The sequence below is a fragment of the Pezoporus occidentalis genome, unplaced genomic scaffold, assembly GCF_034315485.1.
Source record: "Pezoporus occidentalis ecotype Australia unplaced genomic scaffold, CSIRO_AGI_Poc_V1 ctg4, whole genome shotgun sequence".
NCBI classification, from domain to species: domain Eukaryota; kingdom Metazoa; phylum Chordata; class Aves; order Psittaciformes; family Psittacidae; genus Pezoporus; species Pezoporus occidentalis.
In genome coordinates, this window is record NW_026915724.1 from 3304434 (window position 1) to 3322207 (window position 17774).

The 17774-nt window shown below is 36.9% G+C and overlaps 1 protein-coding gene across 10 annotated transcripts in view; it reads left to right on the forward strand.

Moving 5' to 3' along the window:
- Positions 1-17774, forward strand: part of NCOA2 (nuclear receptor coactivator 2) — a 194472-nt gene that overhangs the window by 103756 nt on the left and 72942 nt on the right. For 9 of the 10 annotated variants that reach the window (XM_062633210.1, XM_062633214.1, XM_062633215.1 and 6 more), the window contains 2 exons: positions 12742-12843; positions 13676-13848. In XM_062633210.1, coding sequence (XP_062489194.1) covers positions 12761-12843; positions 13676-13848 — 256 coding nt within the window. In that variant the 5' untranslated portion in view covers positions 12742-12760. Of the gene's footprint in view, positions 1-1970; positions 2102-12741; positions 12844-13675; positions 13849-17774 lie in introns of those variants that run through there. The other variant, XM_062633216.1, reaches the window with a different exon arrangement.

Sequence of the window (17774 nt, forward strand, 5' to 3'; positions counted from 1 at the left end):
GTAGGCAACTCTCAGTATGCAGGAGTCTGTGCCTGACCCTGTGGGTAGTTTCCCTGGTAGCCGGAGTTGAACAGTAATGGATTGGGAAGGGCTGGTTGGGATATGAGGATACAGAACGTAAGGAAGATGAGAGGAATTTGCTGAAAATCCTAAATGAAGAATTAAACCAAAAGTTTATGATAAATGCACTTAATTTGCAGTGTGTTGTACCCGAGTCTCCTCTTTGCTTTTTCTTTGTTCCCATTTCCTTTTCTCCCATGCATTCTGTCCCCAAAGAAACTTCGTCATGATACTGTAATGCTCTGATTTTCCATTCCTAATAGCATAGACTGTTGTGATTGAGCAACCATCTAACACAAGATGCTCATGAAGACGCTTCTGTTAGAACTGAATGTTTTTCCAGGTATTTAGTCCAACTAGTTTAAATGTGTGTTATTTTTGACACTGGGGCAGTGTACTGCAGGTTTCTGGTCAACTTATTCTATGAATGGAGTGGCTATTTCATCCCCTCTTTAGTAATTGTATTTCAAAATTAAAAATACTTGGAATGTATGCTAATTCCTTCTTAGCATTTGTGAGTCTTCTTTACCATAAATGTTTTTATCATTAGCATATTATTTTCAGTTTATTTTTCCAAAGAAAATAGAATGGCTTATAAAGAATATTCAGCTTTAATAGTAGAGTAACTTTGTTTTCATTGGGCTGTAGGATACAAGCATAGGTGTGTCAGGCTCATGGAATGATTTATGTCCTGGAAAAGAGAGAAGTAACAGTTTGACATCTTGTAGTCTAGGAAGAAAAAAAATAGAAGCTTTGGTGAAGTCAGTGACAAAATTCTGATTTATTTCAGTTGAGTCCTGACTTCCCCTTAGAACTCCTCAATTTTTTTCCAGAATGTCCTTTTTGCTGTTAAAGGAGCTCTGGTAAAGCTTGTAGGGTGTTGCCTGTAAGCACTGTGGAGGCCAAAGGTATATATGGATTTAAGAAGGAATTAGGCACAACTGAAGATAGGTTCATAGGGAGGAGGAGGGACAGCAACACCACAGTTAAGCTTGAACCACTGATTGTCAGAGATAGAGAAAGGAGATACCATAGAGAAGGATCATTCTGCATCTGCCTTGTACTTTTTCCTGAGGCATCTGCTATTAGCTTTAATGACAGATTAGTCACTGCCTCTTTCATTTGACTCATATAGCCACTCCTATATATGTTTTATTTGGTAATAGTCTATATTTATATATGTATGTGTCTATATACACACACTCTTGTGGATGCAAAGCTTGTGTCCACAAGGTTTTATTCCTTGGCAGTTGTTTTCCTTTAAGATGTGTTAAAAATATAATTAAACTTCAACTTTCTTGCTGCTGGTTTCAGCAAATAGAATGAAGACTGACATGAAATCTGAAGTAATTAGTAATGGGTGTTTATGTACGCAGATCAGTTTTTAATCTCATGGATGTATTAAGAATGTATTTGATTAGGGTGTACAGGCTACTGTGGACATTTAATTTTTATCAAGTTAATGGTACTTCATGAGTGTTTGCAAGACACTTATGTAGTCTCTGACATAATTTACTCTATTAGTTTTGATTTTTGTGCTTAGTAACAATGTACAGACTTAGTACTCTCAATCGCTTTGCCAAGAGTTTAACATGCATCTAACATGCACCTGTATTAAGTACAAAACTGTAATTCTGCATGTTGGGAGATGATACAAGTATAGTAGTTTATGTATATAGCTGTATTCCCTCAAAAAGCACATGTTAGACTGATTGTTCTTCAAACTTTAATAAAAAAAAATATATAATTTTTTTTTCACTTCCCAACTCTTATGCTGCTGTTCCAGTATAAATGGATGATACTGGCAGAGGTACCAGAATCAGCAGGAAGCACCTGCTGGGGGAAACTACTTGCTCATGCAAACACAGAATAGGGATAGGAGCCAAACCCCATCTAGTCTCTCCCACAACAGACGGGACTATGTCCTTCTCACCAGGACACCCTCTAGGAGCAAGGCTGAGGCAAGCCATTTTAGGCTGAGGAGAACATGGAATTTTCTGTGTGAAATGCTCTAAATGCATCTCAGAAGCAGAGTGGATGGGTAAGCCAGGCACTGTGCTGAAGAGGGGGATTTGGGTGTACAATTTCAAGAAGTGGTGCAGGGTTCTGACCTCATGTGGGCACCAGCCACATCCCTGACTGACAGAGGATGTCAACATGAAGCTGAATTTTTCCTTTACTATGAACATGGCCATTTGTGAAACTGAGTGCTATCATTTATTTAACTTGTATATAGGTATGTTTGGTCTATTGTTAACTTGCAACCTTTTGGAACAAAGAAGCTTGAATTCTGGATTCTTAAACAGAAACTTTATTGTTAGACACTGTTAAACAAAATGCGTGCTTATGAGAGTATCTCAGTATTTTAGAATGAAGTGTGGAGTATATAAGTGTATCTTGCAGGTATGTGTGGAGTAGGCTATTCATTTGACACAAGAACAATGTCAAAATATGTAGAAATGCTTTAGATAATATTTAGGTACGCTTCCTGCAAGTCAGAGTTTTAATTCAATGCTTGGCATTCAAAAGAATGGCCTGAAGTTTCAACATACTTCCTAGTAATAGGTGGTTGGGTAGAAGAGAAAAATAAACCCTGTTAGGGCTGCAGCTATGTGAAAGTCAGAAAAACGGGTTCAGTTTTTAATGAGGCACCAGAGGAGATACACAAAGCTGGGTTTTCTGAACGGCAGCAAAAATTTCGGTAAAATCATGTTTTCAGTAACAGCATCTACTCCAGAACTGAAGGAACGTTATTTTGATGACCAGGTTAGAGCTATGAAAGGTAGCATGCAACATAAACATCTCTTGCTGAGGTTCCAGTGGAGGCTTGATTGCACATCATATTGCACCTGTGCATGTAGAGATGCTAAGTTGATCTTCGTAACCAGGAAGACAGACACCTCTCAAGGTGTGTGAAGTCATTGAAATCAAAATTGTTAAGTGATGGAAGGCAATTTAAATACGATAGGTTTGATATCTGCATGCATAGGTTTGATAACTGTGTTACAGAATACAACTGATACAGAAACATGATGCTATTCTTTCTGACTCACCGTCTGCTTTTTACTTTTTAGCCTCATGGATTGCAGTTTCATGATAATTTTATTAATGGAATATATTTTATCTAAAGTAACCAGACTGTTATTTGACAGGCATTTAATTGGTATTAAATCCTAACGTAGGCATACCCATGCAACAGAGATGTATAAATGCCTTTATCTATTGTGATTGCTCATGTTTTTCTCACTGCCAAAATAGACATCTTGAAAATCACACTGAACTATACAAGATTACTGGTATTCTTGGTAATCTATGGAATTGTATCAGTTATGTTTATGAGATTAGAAAGTATTCCCGGATTTGAGTTTCTCCATGGTGCCTTACTCTTGTGAGAGCAGTTTTCAGTCTTCCCCTCTCTCTGATCTGGTTTTCCCCATGCTTTTTGGTGGTCTCTAGAGGGGAAAACTGGTGTGGGAATTTTAGTGGACAAATAAGTTTTGAAACTGATATTGGCACAGAGGATTCAGTAGAAGTTAAAATATGCTTAACTCACTGTTCCAGAAGTATCATCAACTGGAAATAAAAGCTATTTAAGTACAAATTTTCCTGTAGTATTACCCTTTCCTGTGTTGTTAGATTTGCTTCGTCAGCTGTGCTTTTCACAAAGTTTTACTTTAAATCACACTAGATTTGAAATACTAGGCTTCTAAATCAGTCTCACTAAGTTGTTAATAATTGTGAACTGTAAGAAAAATTCTAGATTAAATAAACATTGGGGGGGTGGAATTTGAGCTCTTCCTTTTCCAGTGAAAATGTTTGCAGGCTTAATAGTTTTGCAGCCATAATCTGATACTTATCAACTGTAACCTAGAAGGTTAAATGGGTTTAGAATTACTTTTGTTTCTCTGTTTTTTATTGTTTTCTAATTTATCTATGTACCACAAACAAAATGACACAATAATGACTGTCATATTTACGGATAATGTTTTGGCATTGTATTTTGGTGTTTTAGTCTGGTGTTTTAAGGGGAGCTTTAGTGGTATTAAGCTGCAATTCTCTTGTCTTTGAGTATTAAGAATCTCAATAACAAGAGAGAGGTAGAATCCCAAACCTGAAATTATGATACAGTCTTGAACAGTTTTTTGTGGTGGGTACAGCCTACCTCCTCTTTGACAGTGTTTTGATGAAAACTGACTTTTTCCTCTTTAAAAGTGGGAATTGAGCATACCTGGTGTATGTTATGTAAAAAAAACAAAAAGCTACTTTCTTCCTCTGATATTTTTTCTCTGTTTTCTTCTTAAAGCCTAATCTTACTATTCCTGGGCATATTAGAGGTGGCTGACATAGCCTAATCTGTAAGCAGCTGAATGGCTATCTTAAGAGCCTTTGCCTATGGGAATACAGAAGGTAGGAGCCATCTTACAGTGCTGGATCAGCCTGGAGGGTGTTTTGCAAAGTCTCAAGCAGGACCGAGGGTTTCTCAGACTTGTGGTTTTGAGCAGTTGAGAAAAACCTTTTTCTCCTTCAAGATTTAGGTAGATATTAAAGAAAATCCTATTAAATACCACTCCGTAACACTGAGCATTAATGTTAGCCATTTATTTGATTGTTACAGCATGTGTTAAAAGAGTTGCTGCCGCCCTTTTGCAGCCTAATGTGTTTATTAGACGGTCTTCCCTGTGGCATCTTGAAGTGTTTTTCAGGTAAAAAATTCATGAGCATTATTGGCTTTCAGTCTGCAAATGGAATATGTCATCTTCTTACTATCTAATACACCACTCTAAAGCCATTATACAGTAGTATGGAAAAAGATATTGTTGAGGAAGAAGGCTTTGGCTTAAACATTTGTTTATAGTCTGTTATAGCTTTGTAGACTGAGCAAAAATGTGAGTAGTAGATGTTGGAGCCAGTTTTCTTTTATACATGGGCTCAATGGCATCTGCTACTAAATTATCTTCTTAGTTCTAGTTTCTGGATTTCAAGAATAAAAGAGAATTTAGTAAATATTACCATGAATCTCATTTTAACATTACCTATAATAGACTATCTTTCAAACGAAATCATATCTTCTAAGTGACAAGTGTTATTTTCAGATAGAAAAGGCTACAGGTGCATGTCAGATTTTAGTGTAAATCCTTTAAAGGTGACTAGTTCTTCAGCTTGCTGCTACTACCTTCCTCTTAGAAACTCTGTTTTCTGTTTGCGTTACACTAAATGACTGTTGTAGGGTGGCAAAGATTTGAGGCAGTTTCATCTATAGTGAAAGTGCTTGTGCTGTTTCAGAGAAAAAGCATATCCTTGAAGAAGTTAATTTATATTTGTAATTTGAAGTTACCATCACCAACCAAGGTATTGGGCGTCTTGGTTTTTTGGCAGACTGGTAGTTTGTGGTATATCCAAATTCCAGGTGTTCAGTGATGAAGAATGGGCGTAGTAAGTCAGTTGTAGAACGTATAGCTTATGTATGCAAAGTGTGCAGGAGGATGGTTTACTATATCTTTAACTTTCTTTCCTGACAGACTTTTTAGCAGTGGATTCTTGCTTTGATTTAATTTTACCAGACACAAAGTCTTTTTTTCCTGCTCCTTTCATTTCTTTTGCTCTTCACCTCTATTTTACTACTCCTTTCCAGACTTTTATCCATTTTCTCTGGATTTGTTGAAATACCCACGCAAGAGAAAGTTTGCACATGACGAGGCTGAGCTTTTTCGATAGCAATGTGGTGTGTTGGGTGGGTGGGCTCAATTAACTGGTTGGGAGTCTGACGGGTCTACAATGAAAAGTGCTGTGAGACAAAGCAACCCTTCCTCCTGAACTGCTGTGGCTGAACAATGAAAGGTTGGCCCTATGCTCCAGTGGCTCCAGCCTCTGATCTAGCATCTTATCTTGCCTCTGACAGCGATTTCCTTCTGAGGCCTGAGAAAGTGGCTGGCAAATATTGCCTTCTTCAAAAGGATTAAAGACTGCAGTGTATATCAATATTAAATATTTTCCAGTTCAGAAGTGGAGCCAGTGAAAAAAAGAGTTCATGAGCAGGAAAAAATGTGAAGAATCAGAAGTTGCTTGTGACTTCCAACTTTCCTCTGGCTTCTACCAGAATAAATGCTATATTGATGTACATCAGTAATTTTGAAACTGAGTCTGAAAGCTTCTAGTCATGAGAACTTCACAGGAAAAGACTGAATTATAATGGCTGCATGTTTAATGTATAATTAACCAAAGGAATATGAGCTGTTTATATTTTTAAATTGGGTTATTAGAGAAAATTTTTGCCAAACTTTTCATTGATTTACTATATTTTTGGTCAGTAAACAGCTTTTTTACTGTTTGCTACTCCATAAAACAGTGACTTTAATAAATCACTTCTATATTTATCAGCTGAGGCTACACCAAATGCAGGAGGTATTGGTGTGCTGGAAGGTTGATAGTATAGTATTGCTACCTGATTGCCTGCTATATGGTATTTTACCTTTTGTTTGTTACTTTTCAGGTTGAAATAGCAGCTTTGAAGGTGTAATCCTCATTTATTCTTTAACTGCATTTGTTAGGCTTATAATAAATCTGACAGTTTAACAGGCCTTGTTTGGAAGATGGCCTGCCCTGATAAGAGATAAAATGCACATTATCTTCTTCTGCATTGACTCTGGATGATTAGCTGCTTTCACTGATGCTGAGGATCAGTGCTGGAACATTTACTCTGCATGCCCATGTTCCTGTGTGGCATTTGAGGAATGGAGGAGATGTTACAAATTCATGCAATGGATTTGTGCTAGATTTTTTTCTATCTCCTCCTTCATGGGGACTCTGTTTTTCTTTTTTTTCTCCCATGTGTTTTATTTTTGGGTTTGCATTGTTTTATTTTTTTCCCTTTGAAAGATGAATGTTTACTATTGCTTTATAATTAGGTTAAGTCTGTGTACTCTAACTCTGAGAGGTTGCTGGTAGAGGATGTGAAGGAGGATGTGCTGTCACAACGAAAGCAGAAACTATTGTTTTATTACTGATAACAAGAAAAAATGAATGTAAGCCTCTTTCAGGCTCAATTGTTTCAGTATCCCAGCATCTGGTAGAAACTGGTTAGGTCTCAATTACTGTAATTGCAATCATATAGTGTCGAAGAGTTTATTGATTTAATATTTCAGTGTTTGCAATTTACATTTAATTATTGGAAAAAAATAGACAGTGATTTTGTCTACAAGTATTTTGGATGATTAGACCTCTGGTAGCAAAATGGAGAAAGTGGTATAATGCACTTACAGCGTTAAATCTAAATACAAAGAAAGTATTTACTTACCTGAGACTACCTGTTGGTACAGGTCATCTGTTGGAGCCTAAAATTAGTTCTTTGGGTATTTTTAGTAATAGTAATTCTACTTCTCTAATTATCTCCTTCCTTATGTGAAAACCCTGTGGTGGGTGTATTTATCTTTCCGTTGCTCTATTGCTCCTCATTGATGCCCAGTGGAATTGAAGCTTGAGGGTCATCTGAATCGGCATTAGAAATTTGGCTCTTAGTTATTGTAGGGTTTTTTTTTTGTAGGACAAATGGAACAAAAACTAAATATATATTGAGTAGAAAAATCTGCTACCAGCAGTGAAGGCAAAATACTAATCCCACGTTGGGATATTACATTTGTATTTTGGAGCGCAGTACAGCTCCCAGACAACTTACACAATGAAAAAGGGAGTGCCTGGACTTGCATGACACTTCATTCTGCAAGACATGCATTCAAATTCAGCTTTGTAAGACATTTTCTTTGAAATAAAAATTGGTTTGGTTCAGCATCTGACATATCATGGTGCTATTTTTTTCATTAACAAACATATGTCTCTATTTGTCTCTCCTCAATACAGTGATTACTCCTCGTTTTGTTTTTTACTAATTCCCAATTTGGTTAATCCTTTTCCTATTCTTTACTATACTAATAAGCCTTGCCAGCTTGTTTCAGAAGACATATGGTAGAGCTGATACTACATTTCCATTTCTTCTAAAACACTGAATGAACCAAACTGTGCAATTTCTTTATCTTTGTTTTTTTTTCTGGGAATTCCTGCAGAGATGTATAAAAAGATCAGAGGAGCAGGATGAATGCTGCTTTCTAATCTAAGGTAGTTCCCTATAGGGGAGGTTTATTGAAGTAAAACTTTGAGCCTCTGACTTGTCATCCTACTCTTAGTGGCATCAGTTTTGAATTGTCATGTTTCCTGGAAAATTTCACACTTCAGGTTTGGGAGATGTATTTTCTGGTCTGAGAAGCTATCTGTGTGGTTCTGGAGCAACTTTAGAAGTCCCTAGATTGTCCTGTTAAAATATTAATCTATTTAATGTTATGGATTTTTTATATTATGAAACTATTAGTAATAATGAATAACCAAGACATTTTGGGGTTGATAAATTAATATCTATGGAGGGACTTAGGGCAGAACCTAAAAATATGCAGTGTGGCTGCTCCTGACCCACAGATGTTTGTATGTCTACAATTCATCTATCAATTCAATCTAAATTCATAAGATTTTCCCCTTCTCACTTCAGAGTTTCCTAGGTGCCTGCTCTTAGGTACTACACGTGCCCAGAGGTACTTTCTTCTGAAAAATGTGGTTTTAGTTCCTTGCTGCCACATTAAATTTGTGGAGGTACCTAAATCCTCCAGATATCTTCATCTACTGGTATTCATAGATCTTGAATGTGAATTAGCTTATACAAAAAAAAAAACACCACCACATTGCTTCAAAACAAAAGCTGCTTTCTTTTTAAGAGACATGAAGAAGCTGGAGGGTGCTTATCTCTTTGACTTTACTTGTTAAGAGTCAGTGCTGAGAAATGGGAAGTACATGTTTGCTACCCTTCTCAGCAGAAGCTACCCTTCTCTTAAAACAGTGTTTGAAGTACTTACCTGTGAATTTAGTAGTATGGTCTACAAACCTAAAGATTCCTACTGCACTGCAGGAGTTAACTGTGCCCTCTTAACTTCATGAACATCCAGGTTTCACAAGCAGATAGCCTACCACCTAGGAGGCTGTCCTGCCTGGTGAAAAATACAGGCTTGAAATCCTTCTGCAAAGAGGGAACTGAATCAATTGCCCAGTTTCTGGCTATTGTATTTGGTACGTAGCGTTATGGAGGACCAGGGCAGCAGATTATCTATGCCCATCTTATAAAAGTTGATTTCTCCTCATTTCTTCTAACTCAGGAGAATGTTTTAGTTTCTTAATCCCCAAAGAACAGCAGAATTTAACCTGTCCTAGTCAGCCACATAATCCCTAGGGAGATAGAGTTTGTGGGTACATCCTCTTGATTTTAGTACTGTGTACTAGATACTGCTTAGTGACTTTCATTTCAGCCCCTGAGATTTTTTTTTAGATTGTATTAGTATTGTCTGTCTAGCTACTGACACTGGATTTTACATCTGCTCTGGAGCACCAGGTCATGGACAGCATAGGAGCTGCAGAGCCTGTACAGATCTTTGAGGTATAGAATGTAATTTCTAATGAAGACATAAGGGAGAGCAGAAAGCAAACATGGTAGTAGGTGGTAGATTTCCAGAAAAATTTATGATGAGTAGAAAGAAACGGGTAACTCATTCTAAGAACAAGCTGATAAGGCTGCGGAGGAAAAGACGTAATGGCCTGTAAGTGCAAACAAAATAAATAATTTATTTGTCTAGAACCATTTACTATGTTTAATAGAGAAGGTACTAGTTTCATGATACCACTTTTGTTCCCTTAAATACAAAAGGCTGAAGGTGTTTGTGGTGAGAGGATAGTTTTATTATGTCTTCTGAAGGCAGATACTGTAGATCTAGTGGCATTCCTACAGAATAGCATCAGTGTGAATGAAAAGAATTGATACATGCATTGGTGGCATATGCTGGAGAAGGACTTCTTACAAGGCCATGTAATGATAGGACAAGGGGGAATTGCTTTAAACAGAAGGAGGGTAGATTTAGATTAGCTATTAGGAAAATGTTCTTCACTGTGATGGTGGTGAGACACTGGAAAAGGTTGCCTCAAGAAGCTGTGGATGACCCATTCCTGGAAGTGTTAGAGGCCAGGCTGGATGGGGCTTTGATCAACCTCATCTAGTGGAAAGTGCTCTGCCTGAGGTAGGGTGGTTGGATGGACCTACATGAGCTTTAAAGTCTCTTGCAACTGAAACCATTCTATGATTCTATGGTGGAGCTACCCATGAAACTTTGGTTACTGCAAAAAGGCACTTCCCTTTGCAGTAATCCTGACAGAGTAGCTGGGAAAATTGTCAATGACTGTTCCTATTGCTTTCTTGTAGAGGAATGGGGTGTGGAGGGGTTGTTCCCCCTAAATGCTTTTCTCTGGCTTTAATTCTTACTACTCAGGGGAAGAAGATGGAATTTGAATGTTCGACTGATTTTCATGAATTGTGGTGCTTGCTTTTCTGAAGAATAATAGTGAATTGGTTTACATTTCTCAGGTATTACTTGGGAAACGTAAGAAATTAAGGGATTCCCCAGCCTTTAGGCCACCTGAACTTTAGGTCACCATCTGAGTCCTTCTCAGAGGTCAGATGATCTCAGGCATGTACAGCTTCTTTATGCTGAATTTTTCTCACCCTGGTCAGTAAAAAATTCAGTCATTTGAACAGAGCCCTAAGGACACTTCCAGCTTTCCACTGACAGATATGTGGAACTGTTGTCTCCTGATAACTTCTCTTAATTACTGACAGTTTTCTTAATAGTATCTTGCTCCTTCCTTGGAGCTCTGCTTGTCATACTTGTGATACCGCATATTTTCACGGAAGTGAAACATCAGATGGATGTATATTTCTACTTTTTTTGTAGGACAAAATTCACGTCTATTTGAGTAGACGTGAATGACTGCTGGGGCTGGAAATAAGTGAAGATACTGATTTAAGGAACAACCAGTTTCACAGGCCACACTGGAGACTGCAGTAGAAGTTTCATGCTCTGCAGTAAGGTCAGTGTTGGTGTGGCAGTATGAATGCCCTGACTGCATCACTGGAGAATTGCAGAGTTCTCCAGCAAGTACACAGTGATGGAGTTTGTGATGGCGTGTCTTCCCTTTGAGAGCTCAGCTCTGCTTTACTGTGGAATCAGTGCTCCCTTCTTCTTCTTGCAGTGGGTTGTTCTCAAAAGGTTGACAGTGTGTATATGCATATGGATATACATGGCCAGATTGGATGGGCTTCAAGCAACCTGGTCTAGTGGAAAGTCTCCCTGCCCATGGCAGGGGATTTGGAACTACAATCTTTAAGGTCCTTTCCAACACAAACCATTCTGTGGGTAAACTCAGTAGAGAAAAGGTATTTTCAAATAGAATCTGATACCATCCATTCAATGACCAGGTGGGAGCTGTGTTTCAGGCATGATCCCATCTTTTCCATGAAACCTGAGCAGTATTTAAAAAAACAAAAACAAATATAACAAAGCAAAACCGCCGCTTAGTTTAGGAAAAAATTAGCTGGTGCTCACTTCTGAATCTGAGATGGCTTGGAGTCTTTGTTTGCCTGTTCAGGTTTCAGTAAGTAGCCTTTCTCAGCATCCCTGCAGAACTGCTTGGATCATAGTCTTCAGGCTGTTTTTGCTGATATCTTGATTCAGCCAGTTCATTGGGAAAACCTAGATTTCCAGAACATCCTGTTACCAGCACACCTATTACCTGTGAACATCCACAGCTGCTAGATTTTATAAAGTGTCAAAAAGGAAAAAGCAGAAGAGCACTGCAGTTTTAACCTGCAGCAGTTCCCTCATTAAATTCAGTGCATCCTGACCGGGCCAGCAGAGGGAAGAGAACTGGTGGGACAGAAGTGAAGGGCTTGAAGAAGCTGGTAAACCCCCTTGTTTTGATACCTGATTTCCATTTTATGCTGATGTGAAGTGATCATAGAATTACAGGCTCCAGCTCTTACTTTAGCATGGTATGAATCACTTCACTATGTCCTTTGTAGTAGTGCTTTCTGCCTCCAGAATATTGGCATTTATTAAGGAGTATGTAACCTGGGGCAGGCGAGTTTTGTGTATTCCTATGGTGCACAGGACAGCAGACAGCCAGGAGCAGGGCAGGATTTCCATGGGCTGTTTATTGCACAAACTGTAATAAGCTTGTGTTGTTTTAACACATGATAGCTTGACAAGTTGTTTTCCTTATGAGGTAGATTATATGCACAAAATATTTATCAGTTCCTCAGTGATCTCTAGTGTTGACAGATGTTCTGTTTCTACAGTATTGCACATGTTCTTGTGCAAGTATTATCTTTTGATTTTTAACTAAAGCTGCATGTGCTACCTTTTCATGTAGCTGGGATACACATTTCATTTAATGTATATCAATTCTGTTGTGTTTTTCTTGTTGTGTGGCCCTATGGCTTTTCTTTTGTCTTTCCTTATTCAACCTTGCAAAATTGACATGAAAATTCAGCAACCCAGGCACAAAACGTACTTATCTGGTAGCAGGCAGAGATGAGAACACTTTGCTTGCCCACCACAAATTTCCTTCTGAAGGAGTTTTGTGTAGCATTTTGTGGTGTCATAAACACAGAGTTTTTATTGGTAACTTTCAAAAAAACCCTCTATTTTAAATGATAGATTTGCCAAGTAAAAACTGAGTTGAGCATGGAATGAGAAACTTGAGAACAGAGAGCTCATGATTCTTCCACCATAACCTTTTCTTGCCCTTTCTTCTTTTTAGTTGCTGATATGTGTTCAAGATGAGTGGGATGGGAGAAAATACCTCTGACCCAACCAGAGCAGAGTCAAGAAAGCGCAAGGATCCCGATCAGCTTGGACCCAGGTTAGACCATTTATTTCTGAGGATGCTGAAAAAGGAACACTTAAATTGTTACACGTGCACACATTTTTCAGTTAGAAAATTACATTCTTTCTAAGAAAAGTCAATACCAAACTATTCTGATGCAGTAATTTTGTATTGTGGCTTTGGGGTGGGGGCTTATGTCTTCTACTATTATTTGGTTGGTTGGTTTGAATCCAGTGTAGTGCCAAAATACAAAATTTAGGTGACAATTTAGGAGCTATGTAAAAATGTTTTTTGGGTAATCATTGCAAGGAGTCATATTCAGTCACTCAGTCCGGCAGTTCTTGTTCATCATAATCAGGGACTTGAAAAATATTTTTAAGTTTTATGGCAGTTACATTACCAACGCAAATAGATTTTAAAGCATATCCACTCATTTACCATTTCTTCTTGCAACTGTCTGTCATAATTTCACAAGGAGACAGAGAGTATGAGTTGTTTGGTTTAGCTTCTGAAGCTGTTTTATTTTCTCTTACACTGTCACTATATAATACTCCCTGGATTCTCAACACCATGTGGAGGGATGTTTGTTAAATGTTCAAATCCCATTCCCCCAGTTAATCTTTGGTTTTGAATTTCAAATCTCAAACCTCTTTTAAACAAAAATGTAACTGCTGGGAGTGGAGCAGGGGGGAAGTAGTGTTTTTTAATGCTCCTTTCCTTCTTTGCTTGAGAAACTTGTAAGTTAGACTTTTGAAGTGAGAGGAGACAGTTGTCTTTGGTTTTGTTAAACTGCTCTCAAACCATTTGAAATCATCTTTGAGCTGGGCAGAAGGCAGGCAAAGTGACATTAAATAAAATCCTTTTCCAGCCCTAAAAGAAGCACTGAGAAACGCAATCGTGAGCAAGAGAATAAATACATAGAAGAACTTGCAGAGCTGATTTTTGCAAATTTTAATGATATTGACAACTTTAACTTTAAACCTGACAAATGTGCAATCTTGAAAGAAACTGTGAAGCAAATTCGTCAGATAAAAGAACAAGGTAAGAAGACTAATTAATTGACTTTGAATATTTTCTGTGTTGATTATTGCTTTATTTTTGGCAAACCTGATGGTCTCTTCAGCTTTTCTTTAGCAAATTCCCAGGTTTTTCATTAATCAGTGTTGAAAAGTGCTGTAGTTCATGTGAACAGAGTGTGGTAAGTATCTTATCAGTATTTTAAGAGTAAGTCTCACAGAAAATTCAGAACTTGCAGAGAGAGAGAAAAAAAAATCGGTCAGTCCGATGCGTGCATATAATGGAACTAAAATGACTTGTGCTTTTACAAAAGTTAACTAGCGGATGGCATTGGCGGGAAAGAAAGAATACTTGCATACTCTTACATGGATGATGAATCCATGCAAAATAGGAATGATCCAGGAGAGGGGGGTATGAAAGTATTCTTCATTCCCCCTTTTGCTTTCTTTTGTTCGTATGAATAGATATTGTGGACTAAATTATCTGTGTCCCTTAAATGCTGACATCATATCCTCAACTACAATAGGTTTGAAACTATTCTAATCTCTAGATAGGGTCTTGTTATAAATGCAAACCAGAGAACGTGACAGTTTTCTTCCTGTTCTTTGTCTAGAAGATTAGTTTTGTATTTCTTTTCTTTATATATATGTCCTATTTAAAGAAAAAAAAACCGAAATCGTTTAGAAACTAGAAATTTTTGGAAGTTGGTTTTGTGGCACAGGTCTGTCTAGGCAGGCATGAATAGCACTGCAGGTGTTTGGGGCAGATTCAAATTCTTAAAGTAGGTGTGTATCATTTTTCTTTTAATATGAAAGATTTCAATCTCTTTATAGACTGTGTTTAGAGAGATTCCTTTGCTTTTTGAACATGTTAACATTTTTCACTTTTTCAATATTCTGTGATTTCTGTGGAAAATAATGCTTCTTTTTCCATACTGTATGTGTGAAATTACAGATGTGGAGATTAATGTTGGATAATTTAGATACAGGTTTATTTCTAAAACAAGTAGATCTGCTGTTTCAGGCATCAGCCTATTCAAAGCTAAATGTAAAGTGGACAGTGTCAAATAGTATTAACTGCCACCAGAGTGGCTCCAATTGATTCATTTGGAGGAATGTTCGTGTTTCTCAGCTTATTCTCTTCTTATTGCTATTCAGTTGCAGTAATTTTTTACACGGATATTCTAGTGAAGTTGCTGTGACCCATATTGGAAGTATACCTCTTAATGCTGCACGGTGCTCATCGTCATTTCTTGCTGGCTTTTTGAGATTTTATTTTTATTTCCTTATGTTTGGTTCTTCTTCCTTTTCTTACATTCAGTTTTCCACTTTTGTTTTGCTGTCACCAGGAGATACATTTTCCTTACCATTACCTGGGAAGGAATAAGGACAAAAAGAATATGTTTTCCTAGGAAGTGGGTACACAGAGAAAAGTCTGTTAGTCCATTTGGTAATTCTCTCAGCAGCTCTAGAAAATCAGTCTGAAAATCTGGCTCTAACTAATGGCAACTTTGGCACATCCAGGGTTTTGTTATTCAGGACCAATATCATAAAAACATTTTTCATATTGTTATAAAATGTTCTCACTCATCAGACCAGGTTACATGTAAATTATTTAAGTCATAATGGGCCGGAATTGTACCAAAGCTGAATGTGCACTTAATTTTCTAGCCTCATAAAGCTTTATTGCAAAAACAACCAGAAATGCAATTTTAAAGACAGACTGAAGTGCTATGAATACTGTTCATTTCAACAAGTAGAAGTAGTTTGCAACCCTTGAACAATAAAGATACTAAATCACTCTTTATGATGTTGATTTGTTGCACAGGGTTCTTCAGCTGAGAACAGTTAGATTGTCTGACAACTGCTTGGGTCTTTGCATAAAACTTACAGCTGGTACAGACTAGACTTTAAGTCTCTCAAAGGGCCATTGCAAAACACTTGAGACCCTCAAGGTAGACATTAATAGCATCTCAGTATCTAGCAACAAAGATTAGGATACTTGAAATTATTCCTTTAAACTAATTAAAAGTTCGATACCAATTTCTGCATAGAAGCTACACCTGTTTTTGTAATGGCAAATTTAAAAGGTTTTCCTTTTAAGAAAAATTCAAATGCAGCATTGGTTTGGAACAGGCATTTCATTAAGAAATAGGTCTCACATATAGTAAACATTCAAACTGCACACCCAGTACAGTACACCTATACTTCTGTCGAGTGCCACAAAAACTCTGACCTAAGCAACGCAAACAGATTGAAGACCTAGTGTGACTATTGTTGTCTTATGGTTTTTAGGTAGTTATCACTTCACATTGGGAATTTTGCACATATATATTTATCTGTGCAGGTTGTTCCAAATCTTTATGATGGCTTTTCCACTGCCAAGTCATGTTAGAAGACCTTTAGAATGGCAAAACACTTGCATTATCTTAACAATATTTTTTCTAAAACAAAATCATGAAAATAATACTATACTTGCATACAGTGCCATGAGATTCAGGTTAAAATTGCATTTTCTTAGAGTTGTGTTGTTGATTTTTAGTGTAACACTAGGTAATTGTAGAAGAAAACTAAATGAAAGTCCTGAAATTCCTGAGTGATTCTACATTTACACAGACAAATTAAGATGGCTCAGTTTTTGTGTAGTGGATATGCTTTGGTTTTCTTCAAAACTGGATTAAATTAGTGAAAGCTGATTTTACAGTTTTGTTATTTAGTTTTAGTAAAGAGGCTGGATTTTTTAAATAAATACTAAAAGTTCTTCCCAATTTTTCTTTTTCATCTATAAATAAAATCGCACATCAATGTCTAATTACTTACAGAAGTGCAGTCAGTTATAAATACCTTGTAAAGCCAGTGAGAGCAACAAGTTTTATAGCTGCTACTGAGATTTGACAAGGAGACTTTATTCTAGGTTCTAGGAGTGAAAACAAGGAAGGAAGAAATAGAGATTAATACTCATTTCCCATGTCAAACTTCCTGGGCTGGTAACTGGAAAATAGAAATAGATTTTTTTGCCATATTAATGCTATGTAATTTAATATAATGTTATCCTGATCTATTTCATATGCAAATACATATTTGCAATACTATATCTGTTATCTTTATGTCATTTCTCATTGTATATATTTCAAAGATTCTTTAGTTGTGGTAGGTTGGAGATTTGGTTTATTACAATTTGAAAGCAAGTTATAACTGTATGCATAGAACTGAATTAATCAGAAGAATTAAAGGTATTTGGAAGATATAAATGTGTAGTTTTAATCTGGGTTTTGAAATGTTTTCTGCACTTGGGAAAAATGAAGACAAGTTTCTTTACAAAAGCTGAATTTTCTATTGAAGACTTTTATCTTATTATCTTACACTGATTGGATAGAGATCTGTGGATGTCCAGAGGAGATGAAAATCCATGATTTTAGCATGAAGATGAAACAGACATTGTATTCATGTAAATCTTAAGTGGGCATTTCTGCTGGGGATTTGAGACTTGTATTTCGAGCACTTGGGAAAAAAAAATCACTCCTTTTTTTATTTCTAGCACAAAAGTGATATGAAATGGTGGGTTTATGATTGTGTTACATGGTCATGAAAGTGTAAGGTTTCCTATTATTTGCAGCTTTGTTAAATTACTTTGAATGGTTGTTAGTCATACATGTTGCAGATGTGTTCATAATGTACACAGATGTGTACAAGCACAACAAGTTCTGATTTGCAAGTGTTTAATTAAAAAGAAGCTAGTTTTAGACTACTGTAAAGACCACTGGGGATAAATGTTCCTTTATACGCCAGACAGCCAAGAAGCTATAAAGCCATTTGGTTGTATTTAAGAAATGTATTTAGTAAAATAGTGTCCGATTTTAGGATCCTACCTTATTTTTAAGAAAACACTTCAGCACTTAAGACAGATTCATTTCAGTTGTACAAGTACTGATGAAAATGTTTTCTCATCTC